At 44.4% G+C, this 24,309-nt stretch overlaps 1 protein-coding gene across 1 annotated transcript in view; it reads left to right on the top strand.

Annotated features, from left to right (window-relative positions):
- LOC105452221 (SAM and SH3 domain-containing protein 1-like) overlaps positions 1 to 24,104 on the top strand; it is a 309,259-nt gene extending 285,155 nt beyond the window's left edge. The window contains exons 6-15 of the mRNA XM_011693162.1: positions 4,444 to 4,605; positions 4,970 to 5,026; positions 9,069 to 9,135; positions 10,824 to 10,992; positions 11,189 to 11,417; positions 14,336 to 14,434; positions 16,168 to 16,506; positions 16,859 to 17,071; positions 18,778 to 18,928; positions 19,449 to 24,104. Coding sequence (XP_011691464.1) covers positions 4,444 to 4,605; positions 4,970 to 5,026; positions 9,069 to 9,135; positions 10,824 to 10,992; positions 11,189 to 11,417; positions 14,336 to 14,434; positions 16,168 to 16,506; positions 16,859 to 17,071; positions 18,778 to 18,928; positions 19,449 to 20,200 — 2,238 coding nt within the window. The 3' untranslated portion in view covers positions 20,201 to 24,104. The remainder of the gene's footprint in view (positions 1 to 4,443; positions 4,606 to 4,969; positions 5,027 to 9,068; positions 9,136 to 10,823; positions 10,993 to 11,188; positions 11,418 to 14,335; positions 14,435 to 16,167; positions 16,507 to 16,858; positions 17,072 to 18,777; positions 18,929 to 19,448) is intronic.
- The last annotated feature ends 205 nt before the right edge of the window (positions 24,105 to 24,309 follow it).

Below are 24,309 nucleotides of genomic sequence, written 5' to 3'. Positions count from 1 at the left end.
CATTAATAGATCTCTCTCTGCGGCGTGCATGTTGACCACAAACTTTCGGCGAAAAACTCAAAACTTTTTTTCCGACAAAGTTTTTTTTAACGAAGTCACGGAAGTCCTTACAAAAGTTTTACATTACATAAAAGCCAGCTAACGGCGCATTTTTTTCCGAGAAGGTAAAGAAGAAAAAAAAATTCAATCGCACGCCTGTCTCACAAGTACGCATGCTTTCCTTGTAATTTAAGAAGAATCAATAATTTGCATCCTCATTCACATGAACGGACCGCTGTATAGGTATCTCGGCTGTCCGCTTCCCTAACACCTGAAACGCGATTATCGTGTTTCGCGGCGTTATTACCGGGGAAACAAATCGCAGCAGTTTAACGTCGCCGGTGCCGTTACTCGACCGACCGGCGCGGTGTGTTCGTAAATCGGTTCGGATCTTGATAAGGGTCGCACGGGGAGGCGGCGATCCGATCCGGATGAGTCCCGCCAGTCCGCTCCGGCGGGAACGACCACTGTCGTTGCGCCGGGGAAACGAGAAGGTCTCGAAGGTGCATTCCGTGCAACAGCCCGGCGGCGGCCTGTTACGGACCGATCCCCGTGCCGCGGGGCGTTCCCCCGGTAGGAGTCTACGAAGTTGGCTAGATGACCAGATTACAGGTTTCTCTCTCGGTGCAGGAAGTCGTGAGATGCTTAATTGCGTTTGTCACGACGCTACGTGGCGGCGTATCTGTCTCGGTCCGGCGAGGTGCGGCGGCTCTCTCCTCGGCTTTTCTCTCCCTCTCTCTCTCCTCTTTCTCTCCGAGGCCGCGTTGCGGGGCAATAACAATGCTGGGATAAATTAACCGGTAGGCGGCACGGCGCGGCTGACTGAGAGCGGCTATAAACCGATCCTGTAAGGAGAGTCCGCCCCAGGTGGCCAGTTAACTGCTTAGCCTTAAAAATATACACGCTGCTCTGACCCTTCTCCACCCCCGCGTCACCTCTCCCCGCTTTTTCTCCTCTCTCTCTCTCTCTCTCTCTCCTGCCGCCTAACTGCTCCGTTCGCGTTCGAACGCGCTCGCGGTCCATCCCCTCGGACACCATCCTTCGCTCGAGCGAGAAGGCCAGCCAGAAGGATCTCCCCACGCACGCACCGCCCGTACGTCCCGCCATTTATCCCGGGCCGCGCGGACTGCGACGGGTTTATTGTGATTTACGTAACGGTGAAGGAGAACGATCGCTTAATCTTTCGCGCGCCCTACGCCGCGCCGGTCGTCGTCCCGGAAGGGACCGGAAGGGCCGGGCGAGTCGCGCACAGGTCGGACGCTAACTGATGGAAATCAGCTGCGTACCAAGACGGCGCGTACCCGCAATCGCAACATTTATTTCCAGACGAGATGTATTACCATGTCGATCTTACCGCGGTAGATGAATGGGCAAAATTGTTTCTCGGAGCGACTGCTATTTGTATCTGTAGCGCGCCGTGCGCGCGCTCCTTAGCTCTCGCGACGAGGTAAGCGATGTAGGCGCAATGGGATCGCCTCGTTATTATATGGAGTATTATTCGTTGCGCGTGATTAGCGTGGGAATCTGTCAGACTGCTTAATATCCACTCGGTCGAGAATTTTTACGTTATTTTTAATTATTCTGTAATATTTAGATTCTAGAATCTAGATTATATGTGAATAAACGAATGTATATCATATAATAACTATCGAGCGGAAAGAAAATAACAGCATCGAAATGGCATCCAAAAGATATAATATATAGGATCGCAATAGATTATGCGGGGCGGATAGCGCAATGACGTCAGAATTACGGCACAATTCTAAGATAAGTGTAATACAAAGAGAAGTCGCGATATGTACTCTTCTGCCGTAGCATACCGTAAGGAACAATAATCCGCGATAACGTCGTCGTATCAAAAGATTACATAGACTACCGTGAGAGATTCGCGGATAAAGGGATGCGTTTAAAACGCATCTCCCGGGGGTTTTGGGATTTCTTTGGTTATTCCGCCTCGCCGTCCGCGCTCCAGGAGAAAAAGTCAACATCGCGCCGGTAAACAGGGAGGAAAGCGACGTAAATTCTCAGCCTTGTCTCTAGGTATTATTCAGGCTTAGTGGATGCTACGGCCGCGCTACCCAAGGAAGCTCAGTCTGCGAGCGCAAACAAACGGTTCTAATCCGTTTAACATAAATACCACGTGGTTTAATTAAATCGCGCACCGCAAGGTAATCGTCCCGGCGTTGTGTCTGCGGAAACACAGCTTTTTCTTCCTTAGGTATCTCTCGTGATTACCGCGCGATGGGTCGATATTTATTCGCAATCGGACGATTCTTCATTCAGATGGAGGATATAAACTTGAGCTGCGAAAAGGAATAAAGCTTAATTAGAGGAAGAAAAGGGATAACTTCTTATACCGACATTTTACATTAAAAAAAAAGTTAACAGGATATAATTGAAGTTGTTCCAGTTATATAAATGTATCGGCGAGTAACTGCTCTTTTAAATGCAGCACTGCCCAGTAGAACTATTGACTCAATTTTGTTGCAAGTAAAGCTAGCTCTGTATCTTTTCCGCAGCGCTTTATTATTTGTATTATTCACGATATTTTAATCACGACTTTATTAACCATCTATAAAAATCGATAACTCATTAATCTTTAACAAGATACGCGAAGCGCTGCACTAGTTTATACGCGTTCGTCTATATTAGCATATTAATATCTTTTTACGTGACCTCAAAAATTCGAAATTTTTGAGGCTTTGTCAAAATTGAATTTTATGAGAATACATTTATACATTTAAATCTTTTAAAAGAGAAGAATTAAGAAGCATAATATATGAAAAGAAATATAAGAAAATCTTCGTTAAAAAATTGTATCTATAAATAAATTAATAGATTTAATTAATTTAATTAATTTAATTTTTGAAAAATGAAAAATTATTTTCTTCAAAGAAAAGATTTTAATATCAAAATTCTACGTGATAATACATATGAATAATCTCTTTCGATATTTAAAATATTTAATTACGACGCTTCGTAATTTTAACTTTGAGAGTATATTTACTTACCAGAAATATACTATCCATGTAAAATGCACCGTGGTACAATCGATATTACAAATAAATCTTCTCTTATCTCTCTGTACCACTTTTCAGTAACAATGTCTTGGAGACACTGTGTGAAATAATTTCTAGGCCGCATTTACTGAGTGTCAACGCGATAATTTTCGTCGTGAACCATTCCTCTCTACAGCGATGGCTCGCTGTAAGACGACGCTGCAGCAATAACGAAAACGACGACGACGACGGCGACGACGACGACGACGACGGCGACGACGACGATGACGATGGTGAAGACGGCGCTTAAAATAGTAAGGAAAGGGAGATGAATTTCCCTACTCAGGCTAATCTCGTAGAAGAGGTGGTCCTTTGTAAATACTTCGAGGGCTTTGTCTTCAAGTTACCGCGGGAACGAAACTCTCGGGCTTCTACTTAATCATTCGACTAACGCAGCGCTCGTAACGTCGCCCCGTTTCGCCCGCACGATTAGGATCTCGCGTTACGTTTTTCCAAAATACACGACATCCGCGTGTATTTCCTCCCGCTTCCCCTCTCCCCTCCCTCCCCGCCGCCCTTTTTTCACTCTCTTCCCGCGGGACTGAAGAACGAGAAATTGACGATCTCCATGGCGACCCTCGCCGCGTCCTGAATATCTTATGCACGAGCCCCATTAGCGGCAGGAACGTCGCGAGAATAAATGGCAGCCGCTTTTAAGGAGCTCGACATTCTATAGAATAGGAGACGCTCTATGAAAGGGAATGCTACACCTCCGTACAAAAATGTATCCGCGCGAAGGCGCATTTCCACGACGATCGCAATAAACTATTGCGAGGATCTCTACAAACGATCGTTTGTAATCAATGTCCCGACTACGGCTACGATTCTCATTATTTTACGACGTTCGCATAAATTGTATTCTCCGCGCGAAAGTAATTTACGTAACATTACATTGTAGAGGAAAAGATAGACAGATAGAAGATAAGGGAATCTCAAAGGAAAAAAGGAAAGACATCGAAATGTGATTTTAACTTTTTTCAGATTAATATAAATTTTTATTGAGGAATATCTTTTTATTTGTAAATTTTTATTTACAATACTGAATTATATGGTTTATCTGTTTTATAATATCTAAAAAAGTTTTATAATATCTATAACTTATTTTATTTACAGTACTGAATTATATGGTTCGTCTGTTTTATAAAATCTAAAAAAGTATAACTAATTACGCTGTGTGTCTTACATTTTCTATTTCATCTTCTTTTTCTTATAAGATTAAAAAGAAAAAAGTTTTGACTCAGCTAATGGAAATGTACTCTTTGTACAATATTCAGTTAACTAATGATCCGCTGTTATAATAATTACATTTGCCTTAATAATCTCAACTGTTTTATTTTTTTTCCAGGTAGACACACCTGACAGTGTTCTGCAAAGCGGTTTGGGTCTCGGACCCGATATGGGACACACGATTCTTCGTTCGATGGTGGATCCTCGAGATTACGATCGACTGAGATACCTGCAGATGAACGGCAGCCAACCAAATAGTTTCGAAGAAACCATTCACAGGGTACATCATATTTCATTTATATCTTGTAAAATAATACCTTGTAAATGATCTTAAAATCTCAAAATGTGTTTAAATTATAAGTTTCAGTACTTTATGTATTTTTCGTCCAAAATATTTTTTTTCGATGTCAGATAACTCTTAAAATATTTCTTTACTGAAAAGTGAAGTTGGATAATGTATAATAAGTTTCCGTTAGTAACGTTAGAAATTCCCAAGTGAAAACTACGCTTGTGCTCTTATACAATCGTGATTCTTGAATTCACTTGGAATGCCCCAAGTCACTCTCGCGAGAAAGTCGCTTTACCGCCGATAAAACCTTTTTAAACGAAACTTAAGAACGCTTCCATCCCCTTGCATTTTTCAGCTGAAAGTTCAAGAGGCGCTGCGAAAGAAAGAGCGGTTTCACAAAGAGCACGAGGAGGTGAGTGCCACATCTTAAGTCCATCTCTATCGCCCGATTCCGTAATGAAATTTTTTTCTTCGGTTTTTCGCTAACGAACTCAACTTGTAAACGAACTCGCGGGGACGGGAGAACCAATGCCGAAAATCACCAACGATCCGACGAGGAGGCGGTTCTCGTCTCGCCGTTCGCAACCGCGCTCACGATTAAATCCACTCGATCCCCTCGGCAAATCGGGGAATTTTGTCCCCCGTTTCCGCGCGTTCCCTTTAAATTGGCCAAATGGCGCTTCCGTTGAGGATACGTCTCACCGCATTTCGCGCGAGCACACCACGTCCCGCGCGCGGAACGCGCGCGAGCGACAATTTTCGTTATCGCGCGTAGCTGATCGCGATAAGGACGACGCGCGCGGCGCGCGGTGTCTCTTATCGCGATTGAGCCAACCCGCGTGCCGCACGGCCCGTTTATTTTCTTCCCCCTTTCTCGTACGTTGTCTGGATCATCGGCAACCCTCTTCTCCGTCGTTCGACTGATATTGGCCCTGGGAGCCGGTGGCCTTATCCGATACAATCCTGCCTCCCGCAGGACGGAATTCTCGCAGGACGAAATTTGCATGTATGTGCTATCACCGAGACCTCTCTTTACCTCAGCTCTCTCCCTCCGCGTATCCTCCTACGTCGCCCCGTCTCCCTCCGTTCCACGTACGCACGAGCTCGTTTTCCCGCTCGTCGTATCCTCCCTACTAACCCCCTTCTTCGGACTGTCTTTCGCCAACTTGATACCTCTTATTATGCAAAGTAGCCAGATCAGCGTGATATCATCATAATCGTCAATGCGTATACCGCGACGTTGCGCCGTGAATTCCTTATGCACGATCTCTCGCGATATATATACGCGCGCGCAGGTTTTTCGTACTTTTCTTATTTTCCGCCGCGTAGTTTCGCGTCGTATATGCCCGTCCAGCGTGAGATTTCTGCTTTTCTTCTTCTTCTACTTGCCTTGTACGTACGATCGCGAACTGTAAGCCAAGGACACGTCGCGTATTTCATCGTATATATAACATACTTTACGCTGTCTGTCGCTAATAATATTTTATAGCTTACGATTGCTTAATTAAGATAAAAGTGTTAATTGGAAGGGAGGAGAGGATATTTAATTTAATCAGGGCACGACATTGAACGATAAAATTGGATGAATGCTGGACTTGAAAATTTCAGTAAGGAAAGCTGCGGGAATTATCAGGACAGAATAACTTCGCGATAAAATCGATCAGCTAACTCGACGAAGGCTCTATAAAAATTTTAATAAACAGCCCTTTTCATTATTCCCGTCCATCCGATCTGACATTCTCCAAGATTAACTTTGATAAACAATACCCTTTCCTTGTCAATTTTTAATGATAATCCTCGATAAAAAATTTATCGTCGTTAATTTATCTGTTTTATAATGAAATATATATAAAGGAGAGACCGCAGAGGAGAGACTAAATTAACTACTTGAAAAGGTAACTCGGGATAATGTCGCGTGCGCGCGCGCGAGGCTTTATTAAAAAATTAACTCCGTTAAAAAGTTAGCCTCATGTGTCATATAAAAATCGAAGTCTTCCCTCCTCAGCTTCTCTTATCTACGACGCCATTATTTATTGGGACCATGTTCTGTACTATCGGAATTCCGCATTTTATGATAAAAAAATTTAGTTTTTGAGGACTATATAGATATAAAGGATTTATATAGATATAAAGGATTACGATCTATAAATGCAAAGATATATATAAATGCAAGGATTTGTATTGAACGTGTAGGACTTCTTAAAAATTAAATTGCACATTGATAAATAATAAAACAAAGCCTTATCCTCTTTTTCGAATTTGAAATGAAATTTATTTTAAGCGTTTTAATTTTCTGCAAATATCAAGATATTTGTGAATGTTGCGTCCAGTTGGATTTTTATTAAAATAAAATAGATTTGAAATTAATCGAAAAAATTCTATCTACGTAGAAAACACGGCGGACACGGGAATATTCTGCAAATTCCAAAGATATCCAGTAATGAGGGAAAAGTGGCGGTTTCGACGCAAAACGGGACCGTTTCGATGCAATCATTGTGTACCGTGCGGCTCATGCATAAGCGGGTGCATGCGTGTAACGCGTTGCTTCACGCGAGAGAACACTCGAGCGACGCATTACACACGCCTCGCACGTAACAACATCGGGAGGTAACGCCGCGGCGGCGTGGCGGCGCAGCTTGCAGCTCGTTACGTGTGTCGCGTATCCTCGGAGAATCTCTCCCCGTACGGGAGGGGGGAAGCCTCCCTCTCTCTCCCCTTACCATCGCTGCATGCCAAAAACTGCCCATTAGAGGGAGGGATCGCGCGCGTAAAAGCAGACGGGCGACGGCGCGAACGTCGTAACTGGGCGCACGAGCCGAGAGTTTTAATTACGCGAACGTAAGCTTCGTGGAATTCTGTGCGAAGTTTTAAAAAGAGTTGGGGAGCGCGGCGAGGGAGGAAGGGCCGCCAGAAATTGTCGAAAACCGGCGTCGGCATCGCGGACCGCCGCGCGTTTCCGCGGTACGGGGGTGCGCGGATCGGGGGGAGGGGGGCGGGGGAAGGCGAGAATGAGAAAAGGGCGGAGATACCGAAGGAGGACCGTTGGAAGAAATAAAGCGGCCATGTTCCTTTGAGGCTGCGAGCAATATGGAAATAAAGGTCGCTATCCGTGTAAAAGTTTTAGTGTCACCTCTACCTTCTCCGCGGGTTTATTGCTCCCCGGAGAATCTCCTCTTTCTTTCCTCTCTTCCCGACCTCCCCCCCCCTCTCCCTTTCCCGCCACGTTTCCTTCCTGTTCTCTCCTCCCTTTGCTCCCGGCTTCTTATCCCTCGCTTCGGCCTTCACTTCACTTCGGTTCGGTAGGGACCCGACACAGCCGCGGGCGACCACCTCCGACAATCTCCTCCTCTTCCTCATCTTCTTCCGCCCTGAACTGCTATTCCGGTCTTTTTTCTCGCCCAGGAAACAACCTTCGACCAGGGCTGTCCCTCATCAGGACATTACGTCTGCGGCATCCTGACCGATAATCGCTTTTCGTTTTATTCCAACCGCGATTATCGAGGACTCGCGGTCGTCGACCGTAAGAAAAACCGCGATACACGTACACAGTCCCTCTCTTGCCTTTATCCTTTCCTCCGTCTCTTTGCCTCCGCCGTACTCGGTTTGCGAAGATCTCAAAAACATCGACGGTGGTCCAATACTGGCCGGATAACGGCGATTATCCGCCCGTGAAAGAACCTTGCGCATGTAAGTTCCCGGTAATACCATTTAGATTACACGTGATTACGCTACCGGTGGCGCAGGGCATCTCCCGGCATGAAATTCAGTCCTTAGGCGCGCCATTACTTCAATTAGCTACTTACGTAGAAACGCAATTTGCGTAGAAGCGATCCTTGGACGTGCTGCAAAGTTTAATGAGAGATTCTGACGTATTTAAATAACGTTTCATTAATAGTTACATATCGGGGGACCTCTCAAGGATTAAGTCCTAATCATTGCGCTTAAACTTTGTAAACTTGATCTAACACAAGAAGACATAAAAATCAACTCGCAAGTACTCAGCTTACGTAATGAGAGATCCCAGGGTAATGAGTTCTCTTCTGCATCGATTATATCGAGAGCCATCATCTTCATCTTAATCACATCGAAACCATCATATATCTTCGTACAATATAATTTTCCCGGAATATGTAGAAGCGCGCCTTTAATGGCAACTCGAAAATCGATTCTTCCCCTTTTATTTCTCATCAGATAAATAATGAGAGTATTATAACAAATTTTCCGCGATGTAAAATCAATTTGTTCCAGTGCGATTTTTTTTGTTCAAAATCGGCAAATTTAGTTACGCGTAACTCCGCGCGCGATCGATCTTTCAAACGAATTCGTCCGTCGCGAGACTACGACGAAAGCAATCCCGCGGCATGCAAACACCAGAGCGAACGCGGCTAATAGCAGTTTTAATCACAATACCAGATAAACGTTTATTCACGGACGTCGACATTGTGCTGTTTCAGATACTGAGGGATATCCGGCAGGGTTTAATGCAGCTAGGACGAGACGGACGGGGTCAGCTCCCTGGGGGTAAGTACATCAAGGACTAACCTCCAGCTAGTTGTCGCCTCGTCTCTCCACGACCTATAACCCGCCCTCTCTCGCACCTCTGTCCGTGTGTATGTACGTACAGGCGCGTATGTGTCTGTGCGCAAGCGCGCGCGCGCGCATGGGGCAATGCGGCCGTGTGCGTGCGCGCGTTGAACAAAACGCGCACGTGCCAGCCGGTATGAGAATCGACTCCCAAATGCCTAACACCTCGTATGTGTAGCTGCTCGCTCTCGCGAGACTCATTTTGAGCATTCGTTTCCTGATGGCTCCCCTCGTAGTCTTTTTCACAAAATCTCGCTCCCCGTAGCCTCAGCAGCTTTTTACGATAAAGTGGAGGCGCACCGGAATGATACCTATGCCACGCAAAAAGATATTTGTACGGGAAAAAGAGAAAGGATAAAAGCTTTTGGTTTGTTCAATTAACATTGAATGTGAAAAGGAAAAAATAAAACATAAACAATAATACCAGCTGAAATGTAATAAAAAGCGCTATCTGAGAGACTACAATGTAAGAGTTATACTGTTATTAAAAGGAAATTGTTAAAATGCAAATTGAAAATATTATTTAATTACATTTAACTATGTTTATTAAATAGAGTTTGTTAAATTATATATATATATAATTTTTTATTTATTATCATTTTTAAACAACAAAGCTTATTAACATTAATCGTATTTAATATTAAACGTATTTTTTATTACGTTAGTGTCTATCATTTTTAATTTTATTCTTATTATAATAATGTATATTCGAGGCAAAAGGAATTAAATAGTTGAATATAATTTTAGGAGAAGCTTGTTTCATATATATATAATTTAATATTTATTTCTATTTTACATATTGAAAATATCGAGGAAATTCTCAAACGTTTAAAATTAAATAATGGAACAAGGAAATACTCGTGAAACTAATAACGCGTGAATTTTTACATAATGAAAATAATTAAGAATGAGTGTGATTACGATGTGCGGCTAATGTTATTTCACACATTCCAGCATGAATAGAATATGCTCTATGCTCTTTATTGTCGATTTATCATCACTGCGGTGGTTTTATTTCCTATTCACAAAGCTGCTGTGGCACGGCTGCGTCGCGAAACCCCTTGCGTACGCGAACTAATCTCGTTATTGTTAGTACCCGCCATCTTCATTTTCCAAACCCTCTCTCTCTCTCTCTCTCTCTCTCTCTCTCTCTATCTCTATCTCTGCTCTTTCACATAATCGCATGCACGCTCGTCATGCCCAAGTTTCTATACCAGAAGAGGATTTAAATTTTTAAGTCCGTTTTCATTAAACGTAATTTAACTCGACATTCGTCATTAATATTTTATATCCGATGATTGGTTAACATATTCTGAAAAGTACATTGTTAGGACATAATACACAAATTCATTCATTAAAAGTTTTTAAAATCTTCAAATGTTTATTTTTTCATGATATTTTTTTAATACCTTCTCTCCCGATAAAAAAAATTGTTTTTTTCTATAAAGTTATTTTTTAAACAGTAATCAATTTAAATTATTGAAATTTTGTTTTTGCAAAATTTGTCAAGATGCCATACATATACAAAAATTAATGTGCTTTCTATTATTTTAATTTTTAATTGGAAATTGAAATTATCGCGATGCTGATGTTCGGAAATCAGAGAGCAAAACGATAATTCGCAGATGATACGTACATGTACGACGAAGACGCGCGGTGCGGAGGCGCAGGTGGTTTAGGTCCCGGGCCAGGCGGTCATTGGTACGACGAACCACCTTACGAGTCGGATCCCGAAGACTTCCTTATGGGAGCTAGCGGCGGCCCGGTACCCACCGCGACTATCCAGAATGGAAGGTAACATTTTCGCAATTTGAAATACGAATAAATAAACCTGAGTTATTTATCGCGGATACAAAAAATTCTGATATTATCATTTGATAATATCAGAATAATATTATGAAATGTAACACTATATAGTTACGAATCACGAAAAGAAAAAAAATATAGATCTGTCCATTATCATATCAAATGACACCGTCGAATATATCAGGGTGTGTTTCACGCTGAATATGAGACCGGAGAACCGAGGCGAGGGTGTGATCTCTCTTCGAACAGCCGGCGATATCAGTTTGCCGCGCGATCGCTCGAGGAAAGGTGCAACATCGACGATGCGAGGTCTCATTGTTCCTCAGGGTCACAATAATCCGCCGACGATCATACCCTTAACGCATTCGAGGGCTTCTCGTGAGAGCGGAGATTACGCGAGTAGCGACGTGCAGGTAAGTCCACCGTTGTCAAGCGACAATCCGGGCAACTATCGCGCGCGTCACTTTGTAAACGTTGCATTATACAAACATTGTCGTGTTCAAGCGGAAATTCCTTTGCTGCTGGTACAATGACGTTATACCGTCTTACACGCCTTAATATCCTAGTCATAGGCGGCGGAACCGTTCATATCTGATAATAAATAAGCGTCAGTGTCAAAAGCCAGTGGCTTAAAGATAAAGATCGGTAATATTTTTGTGGTACGTTTTTTCTTTTTGTAATTTCTTATTCACGGGGTGAGTAGCGTGGTTAACTAGCCCTTGACAAAGTGAACGAAACGAACACGTGCTAACCCCGCCTCGTGATTCCGGCCGCTCGAAATTACCGAATCACCGTGCCCCGAAGTAAGTCACGAACCTCGTTAAGTCGCGGGTAATATTATTGCGACGAGGCGGTAATATCGAAGGACCGAATCCAGTCTGGATAAATCCCGTTAGATCGTAGCCGTCACTCCATAGCGGAATTACATTAAGTCACTGCGTTGCGATAAGCGCACCACGCAGAGAGGACGCGGGGGTACTGTCGGGTTCCCTTAGCCCTCGCCCGACCAAGTTCGATCTCCCCCGTGAGAGAAGCGCAGATCCGATCCCCGCTCGGATCCCATGGGCGTACAACAGGGAGGGGGGAGGGAAGGGGATTGGAGGGGACAGGTCGGCGCCTGTACCTTCTCGCGGGCGTACGTCACCGGCGTGATTTATTTAATTTTGGGGCTGCAGAGTGTGAGCTCGAGACTGTCGACTGTGTCGGTGGACACGAGTAGGAGCGACCAGCCTCCGATGGGCGGTCGCCATCCCGATCGGCCGGAGCATCACCACGAGCACCGTCACAACCATCGCCATCATCACGAACATCACTCGGTCTCACCCCGACCCAATCAGCGTCACCCCGCCGCCACTAGCACGACCGTTACCAACACCGTCACCGACGCAACGTCACCGCAAAGCAACGCGCAACGCCGCCCGGTTCCCAGATATGTTCGTATCTGCCGAATCTATGGATGACGTAGCTCTCTCTCTCTCCCTTATCACCCTCTCCCGCAGGCACACCCAGGCCCAAATTTCCATATACTACTAACCCACCTGTGTACGCTTGTCCGGCGCGCGACGTACGCGCGCTCGAGCCATTATACTGTATCTATGCCGAGCGTCTTCGAAAAATGAAAGATGGGGGAGTATTCCGGGCTAATTAGATGCTACAGACGCGTGAGGATACTCACGTATTCATGAATATGGATTTTTCGTTCGGCTTATCTCGCGCGCGTCAGATCGCGAAAGATTCCCTCGCGAAGGATTCCCCGCCTCGTGACCGATCGCTGTAACGTAACGGCTGTGCTACGTTTGAGAGAGACGCTGCCGTGCTCCGGTCAGTTTCCGGCGTGTTGCCTCGGTGAATCTAAGCGCCGAGAGCCACTCGATCCATCCGTCGGACGGGCGGACAATGAGAATTCGCGAGATTTACGGATTGTTTGCGAGGAATCGGGCGCGACGGCCCGGCGGTTGCGTTGAGAAATCACGTCGAATCTACCAGTTTCCCTGTCCGCCGTGCAAACGTTATTCTTCGCCGAGTTCGCAAACTCGATAACGATCAGATACCACTTCCGCGATGGAGCCTCAGCATTTACCAGCGTTTTGTTTGAACTGCCGGGAATTGTGTGCTTTCTTAATAATTCTTTCCCCCTCTTTTTCGTCCATCGATGTTTCTCCCCGATAAAGATGAAATATTGCAGCATACTGGTTATAAAAATGCAATATAAGAACCTGAAACATATATAAAGTTCGTAATATAATCACTAAGGAATTTGACATTTAAGAAGATTATAAAAGATTGATGGATAAAAATGACCGCTTTAAAAATTTCGATGAAGCATGATCTATGGTTTGCGCTTTATACACGTCTATATATATTTCATTTATACCTTTACTGTAGTTCAATCGTGATAGTTAGGCGTGCAACGTTATAATACTCGTGCTTGACGTTTTAAGCAAAAACTGGAGAACCTCATGATCTGATCGGAGCGCCAGAATAAGGTGCCTCATTTCCTGCTCTGACGCCTACACAGCACTGACAGCCTCTATGTGTATAAATAATACTCACACACTGACACGCCAATATTAAGTATATCACTAACCCATCTAAACCGGCGTAGCCTGCATACGCTATTTATTTTCTCATGTAACACGCAACCCCCCCCCCTCTCTATTAATATATCGAGTGTATAACGTGGTTAACACGTCGTGTGTAACACTTGTATACTTAACCCCTGGACTCATGTATATCTGCTGCTACTATTTAGTTTATCGCGAAAGTCACCTCGAAGGGAACATTAAACGTTTTACGTTGGAAACAATAGACTGTGTAATTACAAAATGTTTTAATAGTATAATCGTAATGTTAACGAATATTTCATCTGTAAACTATTTTATCACGCAATTGTTTGCGAAGTTGTGATATTTGAGAGTAGATAATAGATTTTTCATATTATTTTATATAATTTTAGAAAATTGTTCTAAAAATTCTTGTAAACTAAAATATCGTATATATTTTATAGAATACCCATTGCAGTGTCTAATCATCTCGAGATAAAAACGCCTTCGAGGTGGCCCTCGCGCTTGCACGTACGGTATAATATTTTTGACATTGGATACTGTATATGCCTTGGGACTTGATGCCTCTGTGCCTCTCATCACATCTGCTCTAACCATCCGGTGGCGGTCCCGTGTCCGACATTACCTAGCGATATGCCCGTAACCGTCGCCCTGTCTAACAGCATCCGCGCGCTATTAGATCCATCATAGTGTGCCGCCCCGCTCTCTTCCTCCTTTCGTATACATCTCACCATTAGAACTGTCTCTGCGAGGTGTCAACGTTTTAGAGTCGGAGTAGCGGCGAGGAGGGACTGTCGCCGAGCCAGAGTAGCGACTACGAAGATCAAGAAGAACTCGAGAGTCAACACTCGGCCGCCGTGCATACAGTACGTATGAGAGCAGTCACGTCGTGAAAAAACGTGCAGATTCCATTTCTATCTTTTTTTTTGCCCCGCACCTTTCCTTCTTCGCCATTTCTCTACGCGTACACTCAGATGCATGGCGTTCTTTAGTCACTATTATATACGAATAGATACAGGTAGCGCGCGTCCAAACAGTACGATAACTAAGAAAAACGTGCCTGTGCACACAACCGTCACTGACGGGCGATTAGTAGAATCACAAAGTATTGCGTTCCCGCTCTGTTCTTTGTTCCGTCATAGAAAGATTTTTCTGCGCCCCGAGTACTCGCATTAAATAAACTAAAAGTATTATGAAATATTCTCTATCGTGAATTTTTCGAGAGAAAAAAATACATCCTTTGAAACACAGACCACGCAATACATTTCTATTAGTAACAAAGTAATGTAACAAAATGATTTTACTTGGAAGATTATAGATAAAAAAGAAAAAAATAGCTCAGAAAGTCGATTATATGTAAAAGTGTTTATATTCAATAGATATTTATCGTGAAATCTTATCATAATATTTGATTCAATCACGATTACTCATGGTGTTTGATATCGATAACGTGAAACCGAGTTTATCGATCTTATCCCGACAGTTAATTCGCATTTGCATTAAAGCCACAGTTACGTCGTAGATTGTCTGTCATAAGTACGGGCTTTGGTCATATCGCCTCATAATGAGTATGTCTATCACTTAATAAACGCGTCGCTTGTAACAACGACGTGTAATATACAATCTCTCCGCTGATAACAGGATAACGGCATAACATTGTGACGGCGTTTTATTGTGATTATGTAAGCCAGTGGGAAATACGGATGTATATAATATATAATATATATATATATATGTATAGAGGATCACGTCGTTCTAACAGATTGGATTGCATGGCAATTTACGCAAACGAAATTGGCGTACTCCATCTTCATTCTTATTTCGAACGCACATTGATTTCCTCTGAGGATTTCACGCTCGCACCATTTACCTACTCCTCGCTTCATTAATGCAGCATGCTTTCGAGTAGTGTCTCACTATTGTGAAAAATATACCCGAGCACCGCACCGCCCCCCCCCCCTCCAGACAAATTATACAACCGCAACACGTTTTGATCTGTTCCACTGACAAGCTGACGTCAGCGTATAGATTCGAGACGAGAATAATTCGCTTCTATCGAAATATCTCACGATCGCGTTTCCAATGCAAATGCATGCATTGAATATAACGACCAAAAAAAAAAATGTCTCCAGTTGTCGTTTCTATTTCTAAAAATTCGTGGAGTTATGTGATAATACATATTTTGGGAAAAGAGAAGAGAGCGCAAGTAATTAATCGTAACAGAGATGAATATGCATCCAATGAGGCTCGGCAATTAATAGACGATGGTAATTGCAGTTATTTCGCGACGATCGTGCAATGATCGATGATTATTTAATGTAAATATAAATCGACTCTCCCAAGTTCCGATCAAGATGATATACTTTTCATGTCAGGCATCGGCCCTGCGCGCAACTCTCTACCGTGTCACATTCCAGGGCGCCATAAATGCATTATTGAAAACGGCTCGGCCAATGGAGATCCCTATTTCACATAGCTCCTCGATTTAATTAACGCGCCACCGGCGCGTCGCCGCGCCTTTCCCGATGCATTCGATGGAGCACGTATTCCGGGCACGGTGCGACCCCGATGTTCTCCAAAACTCAATTAAAATTTCCAGTCGGAGGCCAGCGCGCTGCTCGAGGGCGACGCCAGGGCGGGTATCGCAGGCCGCGCGAGGAATTTAAGGCACGACGTGCAGCGAAAGATCTCGAGGCTGCGCCAGGATCGCGCGTCCTCGGAGGCGTTCCCGTGCAGCGCGAGCAGCGTCGAGAGCCTGCCGAGCGGCAGCGGATCGAGCACGCAGGCCCTGGTGCGCGCGGGAAGCAATCACAGCTCGATATCCTGCGAGGACAGAGACGCCGTCAGCCCGACGTCCATCGGCCCGGTCCTGTGTCGGGCGAGGGCGCTCGTGGATTACACGCCCAGTCCTTACGACAAGGACGCGTTGAAGTTCAAGGTCCGTCTTCCGTGTGATAATCGAAATTCCATGCGAAACTCCGTAAAGTTTAACGGCATGAGCGACACGGCAAATTTCATCGTAATTACCTGCAAGCACGACTTGCTTAATTGGCGAATGTACCTATCTAATAGCTCGCTGCTATTAATCGCCGTTTTTTTTTTTTTTTTAATTAATTCGAGTGGAAATTATATTGGAATTCGTATAACATTTTTTTTTTCGCGTATTTCATTGTCTTCCGTTTTTCCAAGTCATCCAAAGGAGAAACTTGACAATGCGCGATTCGATCGTACGTATTCGTGACGAAAGGGTTTCCCTTTATACGAATGCTCGCGTGGCAACGTTGTTTCAGAAGGGAGACGTAATCGATGTGGTACAGATGAACAAGAGCGGGCTGTGGAAGGGCGTCGTACACAACAGGATAGGCCACTTCAAGTTCATAAACGTCGAGATACTGAACGACAGGGTGCCCAGGCGGGGGGAACCGGAGCGGGGCAAGTGGGGTCAGAGATACAGGCAGAAGCCGGGTTCCGTTCAAGAGCTCTTGCAGAGAATGAATCTTCAGGTAGAGAGAGAGAAAGAGAGAGAGCAATATCTCGCCGCGGCTCGAACAAACTGATTCGCATTTGCATGGCGTCGAATGCAAAGTAGAGAACTTGCTTTTATATATTTCTTTATTCGGTGTCCCTATCGCGCTCCCATTCCCCGTTCCCATTCCGCGCCATCCCTTCTCTCGCGTCCTCCCGCACCATCCGCATCAGCTTTCCAGCTTATACCTTATACAACTTGCAGGTTCCGCAGACCGTGACGAGTTCTTTTTGTTCGATTCCCCCCTCTTCCTATTCGTCTCCTTTTCTCTCTCCGTCTCTCGCTCCTTGTCTCCGCCTTGCTCATTTTTATCTTCACCTGCTATACGTCCTGGTATTTCCTTTTGGTCGTTAATTTTCTTTCTGATTTACCTCCAGCATTCGCTATGCGTACGGAATATCCCGAAATTGCGTCATATATCTTTCCAATCGCAAATATTAAAAATCAAATTGGCAATTGTTTTTTATATCAAAGTATCGAGTTAAGGGATTAATAAATTCCAAGAATCTAAATAGATAACAAAATCTTATTTTTAGTTAGTTTTAATTTTATTCTATTTTTATATTTCAACAGAAACTTTATTTAAAAAAGACTTAATTATATAAATCTTAAGTTATTACATTAAGACTTATTTATATTGATTATATTAATATTTCATGTTGGATGTTAAACGTTTATTAAATATTGCTCGCAATTTTATTTTAGAAGAAAAAAAATTGATTCTAAATTATTCATAAAGCAATATTCAGTATAGTTCCCTCGGGTATTATGTACAGCCTCGCGATTCGACGACAGATTAGACTTGATCGTGATTCACTGTCAAGAGGCGTGTCTCGCAGGGTCTCCTGAGTCGAAGGTACGGAAGCGACAGGAAGGGATGGGACGAAATGATAGGGCGAGGAGTCGCTGTACCGGAAACGTCGTTTCCGATTCAGGAAGCCGTGCCACTTAATTAAGCCGCTATGATCGATCGTTTAATGAGCGTCGCAGATTCGTGTGCGCCTTTTCAGCGTCCCGGTATACACTTAATTGAAGCCGGAATGGCCCTCTGTGCGAATTATATCAGCGAATAAAGATCCAAAGTATCCGGCTGATTGCCCGAGACCGTCGTTAAATCTCGCGTGACTGTACAGTCCGTCTGAAATGTTTGATTATTGGAATATCTTCGAGGTCACGAGATATACTTTAGATTCTTTGAAGCGAACTCCGTCGTAATTATGATACTCCTCCGTACTAAATCGAGCTCCCTCAGAGATCTTTTGTCCTATCCTTTAGACATCGTCTCATAACATCGAGACATGTATTTTGCAAAGAACGAATTTTTCTTAAATTGCAAAGGTCGACTAAATAGGGAAAAAAATTGTATTATGGAATAAGAAAAAAAAAAAACTTTTTGCTTCTCTCTGAAATTTATTTTTCAGTTTGAGATTATATCATTTTCAGTGCACATATTCAAATCGCGACGATATAACGTTTAGTTCGGAAAGCTTTCCAATCACAGTGTGAGAAATATTGCTGAGAGGGAAATTCCGTAAGCTTCTTAAGGATAATTTTATAAGAATTCCGTAAGCCTCTTCTCCGAATGTATTAAACTGCGAGCGCGTTTCATTGTACAAGTGAACTATTCAAAGCTCTGTTAAGATGGAAGGTAGCGTCTCAAAGATGAATGTTACGCTCGCGCAGGAACATATTCCAGTTTTTGTGCTGAACGGATACGAGGATCTGGAGCTCTTCAGGGAGTTAGAGGCGGCGGATCTGGACTATTTGCGTATACATCAACCCGAGCATCGTGCCAAGATACTCACCGCCGTGCAACTCCTACACGATCTTCAGTGTGAGTATACCGAACGTAGCAGCTACATATGTATTATTCACGTCTCCCCGAAGCCCTTTTCATCATCGTTGCTATTTGTCTTGCTGCATATATCATGTTACAATTAATACAAGTTATACATCTTTAAAATTGTATCGTAATTTCATATAAATGGAACAGCTCTTTCATTATTTAATACACAGGAGATTAAAAGTGCAACTTTAAACTATTAAAACTTCTCTAAAATGTGGGATATGAAAATAAAAAATTTCGAAATTTTATTTTTATTTTACACTTTATTAACTTCATTTATTTAACTTTTTATTTATTTAACTTTTTTAGTTTTTATTTACTTTCCAAAAATTCTTAAAAAATCTTGTTATGAAATTCATTGCACACACAACATAATAATATATTTACATTTTAGATTATACATATATTTACATGTATTTCAAAATTATTAATCTAATAACAAACTCATTGAAAATCGGTAATTAAATTACAAAATCTCACGCGCGTGCTCCTTTTCCTACCCTTACAGCGGGCAGCGAGGGTGACCTGGCCTCGAGTTCAGAGGGCGACGAGGTCAGTCGTCTGGTCTTAACCTCCGGCCAGACGTCCGGCCACTGTTCCCCGTTTAACCGACGCCAGTTCCCACGGGACTCCGGCTGCTACGACGCGCACAAGAATACGACCAGTCGGCGGACCATCAGCCCGGAATCAACGACGACGTCGACGAAGCTGTCGAGGGAGAACAATTTGGACGGCGCGACGGCCGTTACGAAGAGCACCGGCGGTGCCGGCGCCACGGACGGCGGTCTGACCGATGCGAAGGACGACTTCCATCCCAACATACCGATCTCCGGCTCGGTGACGAGCCAGAAGGAGGGCCAGTTCGAGAAGTCGCCGCTACTGCGGGGCGGCAACGTGCGGTACATCGCGAAGCGGGGCAACTTCGGCGAGACGGTGGTGATCGAGGACGCCTGCGAGGGCGGCCGCGAGAAGCTGGGCGGCATGGCCAAGTACATGGTCGGCGGCGCCAATGACCTCGGCCTCGAGAGCACCGGCAACGTCACCGGGCTGAGCCAACGCGGTTGCCTCAGCGAGAAGTCCAGCGACTCCGGCGTCAGCTCGTCCAGCATCAGCTCGGCGCCCCCGCCCAGGGACAAGGTGCTCGCCACCGCCAGCGCCGCGTCGGACTCGCCGACCAAGACCTTCGGCAGCTTCAGCAGAGCGTCGCCGACTTCCCAGGGCGGTAATAAGAGTCAAAGCAACGACGCGAGTTACCAGTGAGAAACATCGCAACAGACCGGTAGTCGTGGCGCGACTTTAGCTCGAAGGTAAGAGAGATACGAGAGAGTTAGGAGGGGGATCGCGCAATTAACCGACTTAATGGAGCGGCCTTAGTTCGGATTCAAAGGGTTACACGGTCACGATCGTCTTCAGGCTACCGGTGCCTACGATTCGTCCACGAGATTACTTGGGCAATATCGGGATCAACAATGGGGAATATCTCGGGCATTTTATATATCCAACGAGAAGTATATTTCCTGAAATTAGCGATCCTGACGAGCGTACTTGGCGATAAGATGTCTCTTCCATTTCGGACGGCTCACAGAGTTGAAGCAATTTTATATCTAACGAAATTGCTAACGATACACGTGTAATAATAATCGATAGTTGTCGCCGTGTCCGCTCGTTGCGATGATCATCGTTGCGCTCAATCGCATCTCGATTTGAAATATCTTGCAAAGCAATATCTCATTTCCATGTTATTGTTGTTGACAAAGTACCGCGGAAGGGGGGGGGGAATGGTCTCACTTCGTTTGATAATTCTTGTCACGAGCGCGAAATGGAAATTCTAATATCTCTCGATGTAATATCTCTCCGATATTAATGTCGGGAGGGACATTTTGTTACTCCGTGTCTCTGGATGCGCTGCGGCAAGAATTCCGCGAAACGTGCGAATTTCTAGCAATTGTAACAAGGGCTCCCCGGAGCATCCCGGGCGAAGTTTTCTTCGCGTTCACGTCCCGCGTTTTCGGTCCGTACGAGATGCATCTCGAACGGCTGTCTCCGCATCTCGAAACCGCCAAGTCACATCGCGCCTCTACGTGTAGCCGTGTAATTAATAATAAGCGAATACTATGTGATACGGTAGCAATATAACGATCGATTAACAAATAGGTAGAAAAGAAAAGAAGACAACGGCCGGCGCGGCGACCGTCATTTGCGTCGCGCGAATCGTCGTCGCGATCCGTTACGTACAATAAATAAAAAAAAAAGGGAGAGAGGAAAAAAAGAAAACACGAATGAAGATCCAATATAACGTTATGCGTCCGTTAGTTTTGATTTCACGTTTGATATTGTCTGCCGGTTTTATCTTTGTCTGGGACAACCTCGCGATTAATCACCGCAAATGCTATATAGCTCGCCCGACGTGCGTTCGTCAAAAACTGCCAGCGTTATCGAGTATTCTCGTCTCTCGTTGAACGGCGATCTCTTATCTCGTTATATTTTGGACTCGCTTTTTTGTAACGTTCGTTCGTATAGTCTCGCCGCTGAAAGATGACACGCGCGCGTCGAAACGTGCGCTAAACGAGATAATTATACGAATCGCGTAACCCCCCGGGACAACACTCGAGACAAACTTTTCGCTTAATACAAACGCGCGCGAAACTCGTGAGGATCCACCTTAAGCGGTAACGTGGAGAGGAAAAAAAAATGCGTATTATCACAGGATGCCTTACGAGCGGTTTTTCACTTACTTAGCTGATTTACGCGACCTTTCAATAATAAAGCCCCCTCCGATGCTCGACTCGCGCGCGCGAGGAAATATATATCCCCCCCCACTTACTTTCCACCGTTCGCATGTATAATTTTGTACGGAGTAGCGTGGAGAACCCGCGGAAGTTTCTCCACGTGGAGAGAACGCGGCGCCCCGCGCATTTTCGCCACTCGGACTTTGCTTACTATTAACGACCGACAATCCCCCATCGTCGACATGTCAGTTGTTCGACACGATGGAACAAAGCCTGTACATGTGTGTATATTGACCACGCCACGGGAGGAAAACGTTGAAAGTTACAGAGATTTTGTATGTACATATAGATAAATATTACGCGTAGGACGATAACGAATGTTTTGTATTGACCTTGCCCCGTTTGCCAAAACTTAAGACTATAGGCTGTATACATAATGCGAAACACATTATATCGTACCGTTGGAACTTATGTACATCTCTTGTATAGTGTAAAGTCATAGATGAATTTATGAGACGCGGGAGCGCAATCAGAGTAATTCAGGGCTGACGAGACCAGTGTTGTACGCGGGGAGGAGGGAGCCGAGAGAGGCCCGATGGATAATAATAAATCGTAAGTAATAATTTTAACTGTTACCGAGACGCAGCGACGGCTCGACGAAGCGCATTATATTAATTAAAAATAGGAGGAAAAGAAATTAAGTACACGGGAGAAACGCGCGCCCGCCCGCGAACGAACGATCGACACCAATTATTCGGCGGATATACAGCATGCGGAAGCGATCGGTGATATTTAGAGAGTTATCGCGATGCCATATTACGATAAACGTCGCATACCTATATCGACAAGTTAATTGAAAAAGTATCCAAAAAAAAAAGCAATTACTGTTCACGGCTTCAATCGTCTTAGACGATCAAAAGATAACAGTCGGCAAGCGTTAGGTATATATCTTCATTGACATGTATTGAAAGTGAGCCAACCAATAATGATACTTCCATATATACGAATTAAAATGATCGATAATATGAGTTGAAGATTACGGAGGCTGCCGTGATCTCCATATCAATGTTTATCGCATCGGAAGTATGTTATCGCGATAACAGCCTGTTGAAAAATGTTTCGCACGACACACTTTTTACACAAAAATCCACGTAACGTAGAGCGTGCTTCTTCTGCAACTGCGCTACGATCGCACACACACGAGGAGCGGCGATTGAAGGTGGAGGGGCGGGGGGACAATGGAACACCCGATCGGCCCGGAAATCGGCTGTGATTAGACCGAACGAAAGAGAGTATAGTCGCAAGTTGCTTCCATCGACGTCGAGATTGATTAATGCGATTAACGCTCGATCGCGGCCGCAGCGTGCGATTTTCGTGCCGAGAACCGAAGTTCCGCAATATCGAGATTTACGTCGCGTCCCGCCCGCGCGCGAGCGCTCCATCAGCGGGCACTTTTTTTATCGAGTTTGCGCGATGATCCGACGATCCGAGAGAGAGGCGCCGGGAGGACGTATCCGATAAACGGTACGTCGATTTCGGTGATGTCTGCTAGTTTATCCGTTCCATCGAGAGTACCAACATGTGCGGAGAATGAGTGAAGTGGTTGTTATTAAAGGGAGGGGCTGAAACAGCGAGAGAGCATGAGAGGGATGATTGAAAATTGAGTATGCATGGCGCGTACGTGTGTGCGTGTGTATGCGTGAGAGAGAGAGAGAGTGTGAAAGAGAAAGGAAGAGAGAGAGAGAGAGGAAGGGGGAGAAAAAGTACAGAGGCGAGAAGGGCGACGCGATGTTAAATTTAGTAACGAGTTTATGAGAATACGAATAGACACGATAGTGATTTTATTTAGCTCGGGAGGAAAAAAAATACGCAGCATTTGATGTAAAGTAAATTCATTCTAATCGTAGACCCAAGGCGCAGTAATCGAAATAGGATAATTTAAGCGTACCTTAAGGGAGAGAAGCGAGTCGTTGACGAAGGAAGGGCCTATATGGTGTTGGGTCTTGCCACGATCCGAGACGGCGAAGCGAATAGAGAATAAATTTTATTCGAGTCGAGATCGAGAACGCCACGAAGCGCGGCGCTTATAGGGTCGAATGAAATTAAGCGTTTACGTAGCGGTCTAGTCCATTCTTCTCGCGTGATTAACGAGTATAATGTACATAAAGTAATAAAAAACGATAAAAGAATGCAACCGAATCTAGAAGAGAAACGGCGAATCGCGGCAGCGAATTAGCGCGCATATCGTCGTACCTTTTTATAAGCTGATTTTGTATTTATTGATTAATTGCGGGGTTTATAGATGGTCACACACACACGAATCACACACACACGTAATTCTCATCGTCTCTCGGTTCTCGTAATGATTTCCAACGATAAGTGTTAATTTATTGACTGTGAATAGAAATAAACGATGGAAGAGATTCAAACGAGAATCGTGTCTCGCGTATTTCATTTCGCGAAAATCACGCGCCCTGGCAAACTCCCGAATCCATAATCCGCCTCATTATCCCACCAGGAGACAAAGAGGCCAGGCTACACCAGGTAAACGGTAAGTGCTTCATTAAGATAACATATAGATACAGCGTAATCTCAAAATGCTAGCGCGCTTAACTAAGCAACGCTTAATTGACTGCTAAG

The sequence above is a fragment of the Wasmannia auropunctata genome, unplaced genomic scaffold (assembly GCF_000956235.1).
Source record: "Wasmannia auropunctata unplaced genomic scaffold, wasmannia.A_1.0 LD336036.1, whole genome shotgun sequence".
Taxonomy (NCBI): Eukaryota; Metazoa; Arthropoda; class Insecta; order Hymenoptera; family Formicidae; genus Wasmannia; species Wasmannia auropunctata.
Note: the sequence above shows the minus strand (reverse complement) of the source record. Positions and strands in the feature narration are given on the sequence as shown.